This window comes from Brienomyrus brachyistius, chromosome 13, assembly GCF_023856365.1.
Source record: "Brienomyrus brachyistius isolate T26 chromosome 13, BBRACH_0.4, whole genome shotgun sequence".
Classification (NCBI taxonomy): Eukaryota; Metazoa; Chordata; class Actinopteri; order Osteoglossiformes; family Mormyridae; genus Brienomyrus; species Brienomyrus brachyistius.
In genome coordinates this window covers 13,324,642-13,340,805 of record NC_064545.1, presented here as the reverse complement: position 1 = coordinate 13,340,805, position 16,164 = coordinate 13,324,642, and the positions used below count along the sequence as shown (strand labels likewise).

Sequence of the window (16,164 nt, the reverse complement as noted above, 5' to 3'; positions counted from 1 at the left end):
TATGTACTTTTATAATGTTTCTGCAAGTGTTCCAAACTGCCTTTTGCAATGTCTATACTTTGATGTCAAATTACAAACTTCACATAAATCTGACATATTTAAAAAGTACACTAAGATTAAGATGAGTTTAATGCCAAAACAAATATATAAGAAATAATTTATTTGCCATGAAGTGTATGATATTGAATGAAATAGAAGTAAATTAATGACAAGTTGTTGATGCAAAAAAGCACGCTGAATGACATTAACTGAATAAAATTGCATTGCATTTAGTAATGCTTGAATGAAAACGCATTACATTCAATAATGCTTGAATATTTGGGGGTTGTAGTTTAATGTGAATGTACTTTTAAACACTGAATATTTCAATTAAAAATATTTCAGTTGTAATTTCACTAGTAAAATAATCAATACAAATGTATTCGGCTTCCACAGTTCAGTTCCAAAATTTAATTTATAAAGTTCATTTTTATCATTAAGTCACCTGAAAATAAATTTCAAGACAAAAAAATAAGGTTTTGGGAAATGGTGTTTCATATGCAAAATACAGTTACGTTATCGGTTGACATAATATCAAAATATTTCCAAATATGCGAAGTTCGTCTTTTTTCTTGCAGTTTCGATTTCTAGACACCGTAACACAACTCTCGACAATAACGTGAAGTCGGAGAACAACATTTCACTCTTCCGAGCGAAACCGCGACTGTATCGGTCACGTGATTATTCTTAAAGCGATACACTGGTCGACACTGGGTTGTCTAGAAAAATGTCGTATGTACTCAACGCTTCATTTCCGCTACCATCCGGGCCGGAAATCGGCAGCAGTGCGGACTTTTCCGTGTAAAAAGTAATCAGTAAGCAAGATCTCGAGAAAAGACCGGAATGGTGAATACCTTTGTAAATGTATATATTTACCTGTATTTAGGATAATGTGAAAATTATTGTCGACATATTACGTTTACTGAATTTTGTGATATATTTTTGCGGTAATATGAGTAGTTTGTTCAGGGTTGTAGCTGATATCACGGCTTGTAGTATGTACTTTGCAACTAGTATTACAAATTATATACATATATTAGTATAAATATTAATCGTACTGTTATATTACCATTAGAACTAGAAGTGACATGGCTTTACTTATATTCATTTGTTATGTTGTCCTTTCTCGTAATTTAGGTGACACGTTACTTGACGGGGCACAAATATTTAGTAATAACTGAGATAAAAGATGCGTCACAATTCATTAATGATGAACGAACATCATCTTACTTTTTCCTCCATTAGATCCCTCAGTAGTTCAAAAGGGTTTACAGAATTAAGAGATACAGTAACACACAGTAACTGCTTCATATAAAACATGCGTCACAATTCATTAATGATGAATTAACGAGATCAGTATGTAACCAAGACTTAGTTTGTAGTTAATTAATTCTTAAATAATGGCATAATATTATATTACTCGTGTCCCATCAAGTGCTAACGTAATTTTCTTAATTTTATAAAAGTCATGCTTTCTTATTGAAGTCCTTGACATTTTTCTATATGATCGTTTGACTTAATTCCGTCTGCTTTATTCTTCTTTCAGGTCCTTATAAAGGATCTATTTGTAATCAAGAACCACAGCAGTACCTGCAGACTTGTTTCTAAGATATGAAAGCTGTTCTGATAACCATTTGCCTACTGCAACTGTATTTACAAGGTATTTTTTTAACATGTTCAACCCGTAACCAAGTCGATCCTGAATTTTATTTGGCTTATTTATATTCCAAGTTGATAATTTGATAAATTGGAATCCTTAATATGGAATCCTTAACATGGAATCCTTAATATATCTCGGTATGACTGTTGCTTTATTTATTTGTATGAAGCTGCTGTATGGAACTCTTAATATAAGTATGTATCTTATATTTAAACAGTTATATTTTTGTAATTGTTGGTATTTTATGTGAAACCTTGCTTCCTAGCTCTGAACAGCCTGCCAGCCCCTGTGAATTTAAGTATCCATTCAATGAATTTTGAACACCTTCTCCGATGGGAACCAGGGCCAGGCACTCCCCTTGATGCCATGTATAGAATAAGTTTCAAGTAATGTCCCATTTTCAAAACCAGTTACCCATTGCTTAAACTGAATATTATAACTAATCAATTATGTTTAATTAGTGTCTTATTTTTCAAAATGTGCTTGTGTGTTTAAGTGATGCATGCTTTTATGGTATGTGTTGATATGTCTATTTTTAGTGTTTGGCGTGTAGAGGCATTAGGGTACATAGCAAGAAATGTCTATTAAAAACTTTTAGGATGTTTTTTCTTTCAAAATTTATGTTGGGGGGGGGGGGGGACAAATATAAAACGATTTAAAGACCTTTTGTATAACTTAATTTCTTATTTAAGGTTAATCCCTCCTGAAGACCAAGTCTAGGACCTTTGGTTATACCAATGATGTTTTTTAAAAGCAGAAGCTTTAACCAGTCAAACCTACCAGACAATTAATTTTGCAGAACAATTACGTGCTCAAGGGAGAATGCCATATGTGAGAACTTCACTGTAGTAGGGTTCAATGTCACAGTAGCCTGTAGCGCAGGCATTGCTAATTATTTAATGATAGAATCATATTTTATTAGCGCAAATGAATTGTATTAGCATGGGGGAGTGTGTAGCTCAGTGGGTTAAGGATCTGGGCCAGCATCTGGATGTTAATGGTTTTTATTCCCCTGAATGGCAGAATTAATTACATCGAGCAACCACCTTGAGCTCCAGTGGTGATAGATGCTGACTGATTGGGATTGTCATAATTGGGACTAGGGTTTTTCCCCATAGAAAAGAATGGAAGTTCCCCATTTAGATAGGCACACCAACATTTGTGTGTGTGTGTGTGTCCTGTGATATACTGGCATCCCCAGCCTTGTGTCCTCTGCTACCTGGGATAAGCCCCTTATGACCCTGACCAGAATAATCAGTTAGAAGATGAATGAATATATGATTGTATGAGTGTGTGCTTAGTCAGGGACTAGCATCCCATTCAAGATCCAAGTATCCAAGATGTCCCCAGTCTAATGTTCCATGGTTCCTGAAATAAGCTTCAGGTTCACAGTAACATTTTCCTTGATAAGCAGTTATGGAAGAAAGGAGTATGGATGGATGGATGGATGGATGGATACAACGCATGTAGCAAGTCCAAGTTGCTGCCTGTTTACTATTCTGTGTTTACTATATCAGTGTTAAAAACCAACTTATTACAAATACAAATACTACAAATACAAATGCATTGTTACAGAGTAACATTTTGCAAAACTCTTTTGTTACAGCGGCAGTGAGGGGTACCTTCCCCTCACCAGTAATACAGAGATGAACCTGACAGACTATCTGGAGGACATCTATTTGCAGTATGAGATTATGGTCCAGGCGCTCCACAATGGGATGGTGTCTCCCTGGAGCTCCAGGACCTTTACACCCTGGACTGACAGTAAGATGACTTTTATATTGGGAATGATGGTATTTGGCTTAGCGGGCTGGGACCCTGTGCAGTTATATTAGCACAGCTGATAACTGTTGTGCTGTTTATCAAAGCAATAAAACTGGTCTTCTTTGGGCTACATGTGGCATCAGCTTTTGTGAGTTTTTATGGTCTCAAAATGGAGCTTTCTTCAGAAACTCATTGGTCCGTTGTTGCTTTTAAGAAACGATGGCTATTCCAAGCAAGCGATTAGCGAGAAACTGAAGATGTATAAAAAGGGCACAGCACTTCCTTCACAGAACAGCACAAACCCGCTCTAACCAGGAGGGAAAGAGAAGTGAGAAGGCCAGGTGCACAACTGTACAGAAGGATAAAAACATCCGTTTCTAGTTTCGAGTTTCTAATTTGAGAAACAGATGCCTCACAGGTCCCCAGCTCCCACCTTAATAATTAAAAAGTAAATGACTGACTTGTACCTTTACCATACTGCCAGTGAGACCAGCAATATTTTTCGCTTGTTTCATGCTTGAGATATGAATTTGTTGCACTATATGAATGGATTTTTCAGCTATTTGGGGTAGGTTCTAGATAAAAATCAGGATAGGTGCCAGCTTCACATGTGTAACAATGCATTATGTAACAGTGCTGCATTATGTAATAATAAAATGTAACAAATTTTGGTCACATGACACAATCTTATCACAGTGTTGTGACACAACCCGTTATGCAAATATGACTTTCTTTAAGCGTGTGCAATAAATCCCAATGCCTTGTTTTGTTTAGCTGTTCTTGGACCCCCTGAGTTGTCTGTGGTGGGCTGTGGCAATTGTCTTCAACTGGCCATAAGATTCCCTGGAAGAAAAGAAAAAGGTCTAGCTGATATTATATACAATGCACTCAGATTTACAATTTTTCTTAATAAATCAGGAGAACAACAGGTAATAAAATAGCCGCTTAAATTGCCTTCTACCATCACACAAATTAATATATAATACAGCCACAATGCAGTCTTTATAAATAACGCTGCACAAGTATACAAGTATTTATATACTTGTATTTAAATATATAAGTATATAAAGACAAAGTATTTATATATATATAAGTATAATATTTCCTATACAACTTTTATGCTCCATCATTGTCCATCATCAAATATGTAGTTGCAGTTTATTTTTGAATTGCCACAGCATATTGAGGCCAGGACCTCACAATGGAATTACACACTCAGTGACCTGCAGCCTAGAGCCGAGTACTGTGTGCAAGTTCACCCGTCACTGAGCTCCAAGAAGTATTTGCCTTCTGGTTGGACATGTGCATTTACGAGCCCCGTTGCTCAGATCAGAGGTGAGTCATTCCATTTAGAAAGTTAGATTTTGGAGGGTGCTGCATGGATAGAACTCCGTGGATAGAACTGCCTGACACATACAGGGTTCAGCCAGATGAGAATGCTCATCTGTACGTGTAATATATTGTGTAATATATTGTTGCGCCAAAGCATGCAGAGACATTGTAAATAGCCCCTTGTGGTGTTGTTATTGTTATTAATACTTCATCCCGTCTGATTCTTTCATGTTCCTAGTTATTGTGTATCTACCATGTGTGTACCTTATTTTCTGGCCCCTCCACAGTTTCCCTCATTGTATTTGGTTACAGCGCTTGATTAGTGCCTGTGTTAGTCCTTTTCAGGTGCAGTAATAAACCCTGGCACTACCAGGCACTACAATATTAATCCTGTAGTGTAGCTGGGGATATGTTTCGTATATTGTCATAGTTTTCACTCTCTGAAGTGATATAATGATATTTCTTTCTGTTCTTTGCATTTGTGCTGCCAGTTCCAGGTCTCTTGGTGCTATTAGCCATAGTGCTGTTTCTGGGAGGAATTGTTTTCCTAGGCCTCATCTACACTGGTTACCTCTGTAACCTGAAAATTCACCGTCCCAGGGTCCTGGTAAGAGTCATGGCTGCGTGTGATCCAGTTGCCTTTATCCATCCATAACCAACCAATCCCAATTCTTACCAACTCTGCTTACACTTTTCATTGTCAAGCTATTTTGTTAATATAAATATGACAAGAATGGTATACATCTGTCTATGTACATTCTGAGAACACTGACCATGTCCTTAACGGCCGCAAAATGCAACATGTTTAATCACATTTGCAATTAAAAAACTGTCTGTGGAAATGTTAATGAACTTGCAGGAGTGCAATCCTTGGCATTAACAATCAGGTTTTAAACTCAGGACACACTGGCTGTGAGATGTGTGTGTGTCTGGCAGCTGTGGAGCATCATGTTAATTGTTAATTCATGAGATCACACTCTTGAAAATTCATTAACATCCTCCTAACATCCACAGTTTTTAATTGCAAATTTAAATTTATATTAACAAAATAGCTTGAACTTAATTAGGTTAATACTGAATTTTGCCAATCATAAATTAACACAGTAGCATGTTTCTTGGTAAGGTTTTTAGGGGTCCATGTGTATGCATCAGCTAGTATGTCTGCATTGACTGAATTAACAGAGGCAAATGTGAGGTTCATGCAAGAAACAAAACATGATAAGCAGTATTTTGTTCAAGGTGCAGGAGTGTAATTAGGAGCAAGAGAGTAAATAGGTTCCCACTCCTGTCTCTTTTTGTGCAGACCTCCCTGCCGAAGGCCTACTTTATGGAAGATTCTATAGTACTATTCCCAGACCCTGTAAGATTTGAAATAGGAAGGCCAATGAAAAGCATAACAAAAGAGCTGCATCCATTTAAAGAGTGCTATCAGGAGAAGATGGAACAGAGAAATCATTATGAGGAACGAACTATGAGACTCTCCAGTATATCAAGCTCCAGCAATGTGTCTCACTGTGCAGATTTCAAGACCACCATTGCTCCACAGTATACTGGTGCCTCAAGTACAACAGTGTCAGAAATACAAGAAGCTCCTCTGCTCTCAGTACCCTCAGTAGAAGGAGAGCTTGTGGATGAAAATGAGGGTTGCATGGAGGCCATGCCTACTAGTATGCACTCAGGTTCTGAGACACTTGAGAATGATATGGAGGAGGAGCTAGCGCAAGGCTGTACAGATGTGAACCTGCTATCTGTGACACTGGGAGCATTAGAAGAGAATTTCGACAGTGAGCAGACAGAGAGCATCCTGAATGAGAGACACTTAGTGATCATTCCTGACATGCATCCGCCCTTTGTGTCCATCGGCCTCCCAGAGAGTTTGCTGGGACAGCGCTCCAAGGTGCCACAGAGGAACACTTCAGTAACACAAGGGCACTGTGGGCATGTTCTCACTGACTGCTCGCTAACAACCTTTGCAAAAGGGTACATCAGATCTACACAAGAGACAGAGGAAGGTGAGGGGACAAATGAGGATGACGATGGGAAATGTTCAGGCTACATGCAACGGTAGCTTTTAAGGCACAAGCAGTACATGCAGCCATGGGTGTTGCCTTCAAACAACTGAATGAGATGTAAACATTTGTTTATGTACCTGCCTTACATTATTTGATAACTGAAAAAACATTTGTTCGCCAAAAAAATATCTGCATGTATAAGAGTTTCTACAGAATGCATCGCGCTTATGCAACCATGCTTTAGGACCCATGCGTAGCTGATGAAGAACTGATCAGAACACCAAAAACTCACATTTAGTATAAAAAGTATACAATTTAGGGGCTACTGTGTAACCCCGCATGGTTTAGCAACAGTCAGTGTGGCCTCGTCGGCTCTGCTGATCCTGAGCATTAGATATAGCAATGTAGACTTCAGGTGCAAATAAAAAATGATTGACCCCAGTATTAGAAAATCCAAAACATCCTGATCAGTAATGAAATGCAACACCTAAGCTTAATGCAACACTTTTATTTATTTAAAGTGTATTGAAGTTATGACAACATGATTACTTGTTTACAGAGAATAACTGAATAACAAATTGTCTCAGTCAAGTATATTTTAAAATCTTTCTGGAATACCCCATAATGCATTGTGAAATTGGTTTACATGTGGAAAAAAACCATTCTGACTGCATCCTCAGGTTTCTATCGGTAGTGTACGGTAGTTCCACAGTTTATACTGTAAAAAATGTTTAACTTAAAATTGTTACTGCTCAACCATAATATTTTAAGATAATTATCAGATTGCAGCAACATATTAGCAAGATATAGTATTTTGACAATAAATGAAACAAGCCAACACATGATGCCTACATGTGAAATCTATTCGGGAAGTGGAAATTAGCAGGAGAACATTTGTTCTCCAACAACACGAATTTGAGGAAGTACTTCTTTACACAGCGTGTAAGTACGGATTATAGAGTATAGAATAGTCTTCCTGCTAGTGTAGCGCAAGCTAAACTCCTCAGTTCCTTTAAATCAGAGGTAGGTAAGATTTTAACAACTCTGAGCTATCAGATAAATTCTCTCCAAATGACCTAGATAGGCTGAATGGCCTCCTCTCGTTTGTATTTCTTATGTTCATATGTAAGCAGAGCCACGTAAAGCAGGCCAACGAAAGAAAGGGGGAAGAGCCATCAAACTTAGGTGAAAGTTCCATCACCAATAAGAAAGTCCAACCACCAAGTGAACATCAGAGAAGCAAGAAATCTACCAATCAAATCCTCACCTGTGATTCTGTTAGTTTTCAACTGCGAGTAGAAGAGAAAAAGATTTGGAGGCTCGTACCACTAAATCATGCCCCAACTTGATAGCACTTTCTACTGGATTTGAGAGAATCGTGCTAAAGTTGAGGTAGAATTCACAGTGGCATACAGCACCTGTCACAGAATGTGCTGTCTTACCCCACCACTCTACACTTGTGTGAAAGTCTGCCGCAAAAATTGTCTCAGCAAAAGCAGTAACAGCCGGCAGTGTTCACATAAAACTACCCCAACAAGAAGCACTTACTGCAAGGAGAAACAAGTCAGTGCATCTGTCAAGGTACTCATACGTGAGAATATCATATTTGATGAGAGTTTGGTGGTCCCTGCTGGTTGCTGTCCCACCCTTGTTTTAGCTCGTCAGCTACATAAAGAGAAGGAAATAGCTGCAGTATCATTACCAAACCATGCCCCAACTTGATAGCACTTTTCGTCTATTGCAAAAAACAATGCTAAAGTTGAGGTAAGATTCAGAATGCTGAGACAGCTGCTTTTGTATCTTTTACAACGTAAAAGCACGCAGAAAGAAATCATGCAAAATTCAACTAATTCAAACGTGATCAAATATATCACCCAAGCTTCATTGCACCGATGGTTAAGCCACCGAAAACTACCACAACAAGAAGCACTTACTGCATTTGAATAAAACAAGTCAGTGCTTTTGTCAGGGTACCAGTTGTGGCATCAGAAGGTACATCCTAAATTAGCCAGGATTAGTGACTTAATCTGGTACATATCAGTGACAGATGACTTGGTCCCACATATATCTAGCACAAGAAATAACACTTACCCCATACAAGAAACAAAGCAAGGCTTTGGACACTAGCCGCAAAATAGCAACCGTACAGACAATAGCCGTCTCAACGTACCCGTCTTGCAGTTGTGCCTTCCCTGTTTTTTTGCACAATATGACCTTGTCCCAGCACTACAGCCACTCTTAAATGAGAGCAAGTCAAGCCCCATTGTTCAGAAAGTTACAGACTGTGCCACTTCTCAAGACTATCGTCATGTTGCTTTTTGCCGTTATGATAATGAGTAGTTCACACTTACAGGAAATAGCCCTGCAATTGTCTTCCCCACAGTCTTGGAGTATTTGCATGATTAAAGACAAAGTCATCGATACCCTTAAAAAACCAGCATTTGGAATGCATTATTAAAAGGAGTTATTTGATTGATTCTATCAGGGTAGGTTTCTTCAGTACTGTGGAACAAATGGAAGTCACAGAAAGATGACTGTAGTGCAAAACAGCACCATCTAGTGCAATGTACTCTACATTTCCGTGAAAGTCTGCCGCAAAAATCATCCCAGCAAAAGCAGTAACCGCCGGCAGTGTTCACATAAAACTACCCCAACAAGAAGCACTTACTGCAAGGAGAAACAAGTCAGTGCATCTGTCAAGGTACTCATACGTGAGAATATCATATTTGATGAGAGTTTGGTGGTCCCTGCTGGTTGCTGTCCCACCCTTGTTTTAGCTCGTCAGCTACATAAAGAGAAGGAAATGGCTGCAGTATCATTACCAAACCATGCCCCAACTTGATAGCACTTTTCGTCTATTGCAAAAAACAATGCTAAAGTTGAGGTAAGATTCAGAATGCTGAGACAGCTGCTGTTGTATCATTTACAACGTAAAAGCATGCAGAAAGAAATCATGCAAAATTCAACTAATTCAAACGTGATCAAATATATCACCCAAGCTTCATTGCACCGATGGTTAAGCCACTGAAAACTACCACAACAAGAAGCACTTACTGCATTTGAATAAAACAAGTCAGTGCTTTTGTCAGGGTACCAGTTGTGGCATCAGAAGGTAAAAGATTATGGAAACCCAACAGTTTTGACAGGGCAATCGTCTTGGTAAAAGCAGCGAAAATCAACAACACAGGGAGGAACTACTCAGTGTGTAATGATGATGAGTGTCTTTTGGGAAAATTTGTTTACAGAAAGAAATATCAGGACGCAAAACTACCAGCAAAAAAAATCACTTTCTGATCACGAGAAACGAGTCAGGGCTCTTGCTTTGGTATTGGATGCGACGTCCGAAGCTACAATTGTACATGTGCCGACCTTGGGTTTAGTGCATTTCTGTATGCAGGCAAACGGTGCAGATGCTTAAGCCAGCCATTATTACCCCAACAAGAAGCACTTACTCCAGTTGAAGAAAACAAGTCAGTACTCTTGTTAGGATACCAGTTGTGGCTTTGTCTTGTTAAGGCTTAGACTTTTGAAAAAGAAGCACAACAATTATTGGCATGGCTCCAAATTATTGCCATGCTGAAATACAGGCTCTGACCTTCCTGTGATTCTGTTAGTTTTCAACTGCGAGTAGAAGAGAAAAAGATTTGGAGGCTCGTACCACTAAATCATGCCCCAACTTGATAGCACTTTCTACTGGATTTGAGAGAATCGTGCTAAAGTTGAGGTAGAATTCACAGTGGCATACAGCACCTGTCACAGAATGTGCTGTCTTACCCCACCACTCTACACTTGTGTGAAAGTCTGCCGCAAAAATTGTCTCAGCAAAAGCAGTAACAGCCGGCAGTGTTCACATAAAACTACCCCAACAAGAAGCACTTACTGCAAGGAGAAACAAGTCAGTGCATCTGTCAAGGTACTCATACGTGAGAATATCATATTTGATGAGAGTTTGGTGGTCCCTGCTGGTTGCTGTCCCACCCTTGTTTTAGCTCGTCAGCTACATAAAGAGAAGGAAATAGCTGCAGTATCATTACCAAACCATGCCCCAACTTGATAGCACTTTTCGTCTATTGCAAAAAACAATGCTAAAGTTGAGGTAAGATTCAGAATGCTGAGACAGCTGCTTTTGTATCTTTTACAACGTAAAAGCACGCAGAAAGAAATCATGCAAAATTCAACTAATTCAAACGTGATCAAATATATCACCCAAGCTTCATTGCACCGATGGTTAAGCCACCGAAAACTACCACAACAAGAAGCACTTACTGCATTTGAATAAAACAAGTCAGTGCTTTTGTCAGGGTACCAGTTGTGGCATCAGAAGGTACATCCTAAATTAGCCAGGATTAGTGACTTAATCTGGTACATTTCAGTGACAGATGACTTGGTCCCACATATATCTAGCACAATAACACTTACCCCATACAAGAAACAAAGCATGGCTTTGGACACTAGCCGCAAAATAGCAACCGTACAGACAATAGCCGTCTCAACGTACCCGTCTTGCAGTTGTGCCTTCCCTGTTTTTTTGCACAATATGACCATGTCCCAGCACTACAGCCACTCTTAAATGAGAGCAAGTCAAGCCCCATTGGTCAGAAAGTTACAGACTGTGCCACTTCTCAAGACCATCGTCATGTTGCTTTTTGCCGTTATGATAATGAGTAGTTCACACTTACAGGAAATAGCCCTGCAATTGTCTTCCCCACAGTCTTGGAGTATTTGCATGATTAAAGACAAAGTCATCGATACCCTTCTAAAACCAGCATTTGGAATGCATTATTAAAAGGAGTTATTTGATTGATTCTATCAGGGTAGGTTTCTTCAGTACTGTGGAACAAATGGAAGTCGCAGAAAGATGACTGTAGTGCAAAACAGCACCATCTAGTGCAATGTACTCTACATTTCCGTGAAAGTCTGTCGCAAAAATCATCCCAGCAAAAGCAGTAACCGCCGGCAGTGTTCACATAAAACTACCCCAACAAGAAGCACTTACTGCAAGGAGAAACAAGTCAGTGCATCTGTCAAGGTACTCATACGTGAGAATATCATATTTGATGAGAGTTTGGTGGTCCCTGCTGGTTGCTGTCCCACCCTTGTTTTAGCTCGTCAGCTACATAAAGAGAAGGAAATGGCTGCAGTATCATTACCAAACCATGCCCCAACTTGATAGCACTTTTCGTCTATTGCAAAAAACAATGCTAAAGTTGAGGTAAGATTCAGAATGCTGAGACAGCTGCTGTTGTATCATTTACAACGGAAAAGCATGCAGAAAGAAATCATGCAAAATTCAACTAATTCAAACGTGATCAAATATATCACCCAAGCTTCATTGCACCGATGGTTAAGCCACTGAAAACTACCACAACAAGAAGCACTTACTGCATTTGAATAAAACAAGTCAGTGCTTTTGTCAGGGTACCAGTTGTGGCATCAGAAGGTAAAATATTATGGAAACCCAACAGTTTTGACAGGGCAATCGTCTTGGTAAAAGCAGCGAAAATCAACAACACAGGGAGAAACTACTCAGTGTCTAATGATGATGAGTGTCTTTTGGGAAAATTTGTTTCCAGAAAGAAATATCAGGACGCAAAACTACCAGCAAAAAAAATCACTTTCTGATCACGAGAAACGAGTCAGGGCTCTTACCTTGGTATTGGATGCGACGTCCGAAGCTACAATTGTACATGTGCCGACCTTGGGTTTAGTGCATTTCTTCATGCAGGCAAACGGTGCAGATGCTTAAGCCAGCCATTATTACCCCAACAAGAAGCACTTACTCCAGTTGAAGAAAACAAGTAAGTACTCTTGTTAGGATAACAGTTGTGGCTTTGTCTTGTTAAGGCTTAGACTTTTGAAAAAGAAGCACAACACTTATTGGCATGGCTCCAAATTATTGCCTTGCTGAAATACAGGCTCTGACCTTCCTGTGATTCTGTTAGTTTTCAACTGCGAATAGAAGAGAAAAAGATTTGGAGGCTCGTACCACTAAATCATGCCCCAACTTGATAGCACTTTCTACTGGATTTGAGAGAATCTTGCTAAAGTCGAGGTAGAATTCACAGTGGCATACAGCACCTGTCACAGAATGTGCTGTCTTACCCCACCACTCTACACTTGTGTGAAAGTCTGCCGCAAAAATTGTCTCAGCAAAAGCAGTAACAGCCGGCAGTGTTCACATAAAACTACCCCAACAAGAAGCACTTACTGCAAGGAGAAACAAGTCAGTGCATCTGTCAAGGTACTCATACGTGAGAATATCATATTTGATGAGAGTTTGGTGGTCCCTGCTGGTTGCTGTCCCACCCTTGTTTTAGCTCGTCAGCTACATAAAGAGAAGGAAATAGCTGCAGTATCATTACCAAACCATGCCCCAACTTGATAGCACTTTTCGTCTATTGCAAAAAACAATGCTAAAGTTGAGGTAAGATTCAGAATGCTGAGACAGCTGCTTTTGTATCTTTTACAACGTAAAAGCACGCAGAAAGAAATCATGCAAAATTCAACTAATTCAAACGTGATCAAATATATCACCCAAGCTTCATTGCACCGATGGTTAAGCCACCGAAAACTACCACAACAAGAAGCACTTACTGCATTTGAATAAAACAAGTCAGTGCTTTTGTCAGGGTACCAGTTGTGGCATCAGAAGGTACATCCTAAATTAGCCAGGATTAGTGACTTAATCTGGTACATATCAGTGACAGATGACTTGGTCCCACATATATCTAGCACAAGAAATAACACTTACCCCATACAAGAAACAAAGCAAGGCTTTGGACACTAGCCGCAAAATAGCAACCGTACAGACAATAGCCGTCTCAACGTACCCGTCTTGCAGTTGTGCCTTCCCTGTTTTTTTGCACAATATGACCTTGTCCCAGCACTACAGCCACTCTTAAATGAGAGCAAGTCAAGCCCCATTGGTCAGAAAGTTACAGACTGTGCCACTTCTCAAGACCATCGTCATGTTGCTTTTTGCCGTTATGATAATGAGTAGTTCACACTTACAGGAAATAGCCCTGCAATTGTCTTCCCCACAGTCTTGGAGTATTTGCATGATTAAAGACAAAGTCATCGATACCCTTCTAAAACCAGCATTTGGAATGTATTATTAAAAGGAGTTATTTGATTGATTCTATCAGGGTAGGTTTCTTCAGTACTGTGGAACAAATGGAAGTCACAGAAAGATGACTGTAGTGCAAAACAGCACCATCTAGTGCAATGTACTCTACATTTCCGTGAAAGTCTGCCGCAAAAATCATCCCAGCAAAACCAGTAACCGCCGGCAGTGTTCACATAAAACTACCCCAACAAGAAGCACTTACTGCAAGGAGAAACAAGTCAGTGCATCTGTCAAGGTACTCATACGTGAGAATATCATATTTCATGAGAGTTTGGTGGTCCCTGCTGGTTGCTGTCCCACCCTTGTTTTAGCTCGTCAGCTACATAAAGAGAAGGAAATGGCTGCAGTATCATTACCAAACCATGCCCCAACTTGATAGCACTTTTCGTCTATTGCAAAAAACAATGCTAAAGTTGAGGTAAGATTCAGAATGCTGAGACAGCTGCTGTTGTATCATTTACAACGGAAAAGCATGCAGAAAGAAATCATGCAAAATTCAACTAATTCAAACTTGATCAAATATATCACCCAAGCTTCATTGCACCGATGGTTAAGCCACTGAAAACTACCACAACAAGAAGCACTTACTGCATTTGAATAAAACAAGTCAGTGCTTTTGTCAGGGTACCAGTTGTGGCATCAGAAGGTAAAATATTATGGAAACCCAACAGTTTTGACAGGGCAATCGTCTTGGTAAAAGCAGCGAAAATCAACAACACAGGGAGAAACTACTCAGTGTCTAATGATGATGAGTGTCTTTTGGGAAAATTTGTTTCCAGAAAGAAATATCAGGACGCAAAACTACCAGCAAAAAAAATCACTTTCTGATCACGAGAAACGAGTCAGGGCTCTTGCCTTGGTATTGGATGCGACGTCCGAAGCTACAATTGTACATGTGCCGACCTTGGGTTTAGTGCATTTCTTCATGCAGGCAAACGGTGCAGATGCTTAAGCCAGCCATTATTACCCCAACAAGAAGCACTTACTCCAGTTGAAGAAAACAAGTAAGTACTCTTGTTAGGATAACAGTTGTGGCTTTGTCTTGTTAAGGCTTAGACTTTTGAAAAAGAAGCACAACACTTATTGGCATGGCTCCAAATTATTGCCTTGCTGAAATACAGGCTCTGACCTTCCTGTGATTCTGTTAGTTTTCAACTGCGAATAGAAGAGAAAAAGATTTGGAGGCTCGTACCACTAAATCATGCCCCAACTTGATAGCACTTTCTACTGGATTTGAGAGAATCTTGCTAAAGTCGAGGTAGAATTCACAGTGGCATACAGCACCTGTCACAGAATGTGCTGTCTTACCCCACCACTCTACACTTGTGTGAAAGTCTGCCGCAAAAATTGTCTCAGCAAAAGCAGTAACAGCCGGCAGTGTTCACATAAAACTACCCCAACAAGAAGCACTTACTGCAAGGAGAAACAAGTCAGTGCATCTGTCAAGGTACTCATACGTGAGAATATCATATTTGATGAGAGTTTGGTGGTCCCTGCTGGTTGCTGTCCCACCCTTGTTTTAGCTCGTCAGCTACATAAAGAGAAGGAAATAGCTGCAGTATCATTACCAAACCATGCCCCAACTTGATAGCACTTTTCGTCTATTGCAAAAAACAATGCTAAAGTTGAGGTAAGATTCAGAATGCTGAGACAGCTGCTTTTGTATCTTTTACAACGTAAAAGCACGCAGAAAGAAATCATGCAAAATTCAACTAATTCAAACGTGATCAAATATATCACCCAAGCTTCATTGCACCGATGGTTAAGCCACCGAAAACTACCACAACAAGAAGCACTTACTGCATTTGAATAAAACAAGTCAGTGCTTTTGTCAGGGTACCAGTTGTGGCATCAGAAGGTACATCCTAAATTAGCCAGGATTAGTGACTTAATCTGGTACATATCAGTGACAGATGACTTGGTCCCACATATATCTAGCACAAGAAATAACACTTACCCCATACAAGAAACAAAGCAAGGCTTTGGACACTAGCCGCAAAATAGCAACCGTACAGACAATAGCCGTCTCAACGTACCCGTCTTGCAGTTGTGCCTTCCCTGTTTTTTTGCACAATATGACCTTGTCCCAGCACTACAGCCACTCTTAAATGAGAGCAAGTCAAGCCCCATTGGTCAGAAAGTTACAGACTGTGCCACTTCTCAAGACCATCGTCATGTTGCTTTTTGCCGTTATGATAATGAGTAGTTCACACTTACAGGAAATAGCCCTG

At 39.6% G+C, this 16,164-nt stretch overlaps 1 protein-coding gene across 2 annotated transcripts; it reads left to right on the top strand.

Moving 5' to 3' along the window:
• Positions 1 to 747: 747 nt before the first annotated feature.
• Positions 748 to 7,647, top strand: crfb1 (cytokine receptor family member b1). 2 transcript variants are annotated; one of them, XM_048973094.1, is made up of 8 exons: positions 748 to 885; positions 1,586 to 1,699; positions 1,965 to 2,085; positions 3,306 to 3,463; positions 4,238 to 4,392; positions 4,642 to 4,798; positions 5,287 to 5,402; positions 6,099 to 7,647. In XM_048973094.1, exons 2-8 carry the CDS (start codon positions 1,651 to 1,653, stop codon positions 6,861 to 6,863), a joined length of 1,521 nt encoding a protein of 506 aa, XP_048829051.1. In that variant the 5' UTR covers positions 748 to 885; positions 1,586 to 1,650; the 3' UTR covers positions 6,864 to 7,647. The 2 variants fall into 2 exon arrangements, with proteins under 2 accessions (XP_048829051.1, XP_048829052.1); XM_048973095.1 differs by lacking the exon at positions 1,965 to 2,085 and having other exon boundaries at positions 775 to 885.
• Positions 7,648 to 16,164: the final 8,517 nt, after the last annotated feature.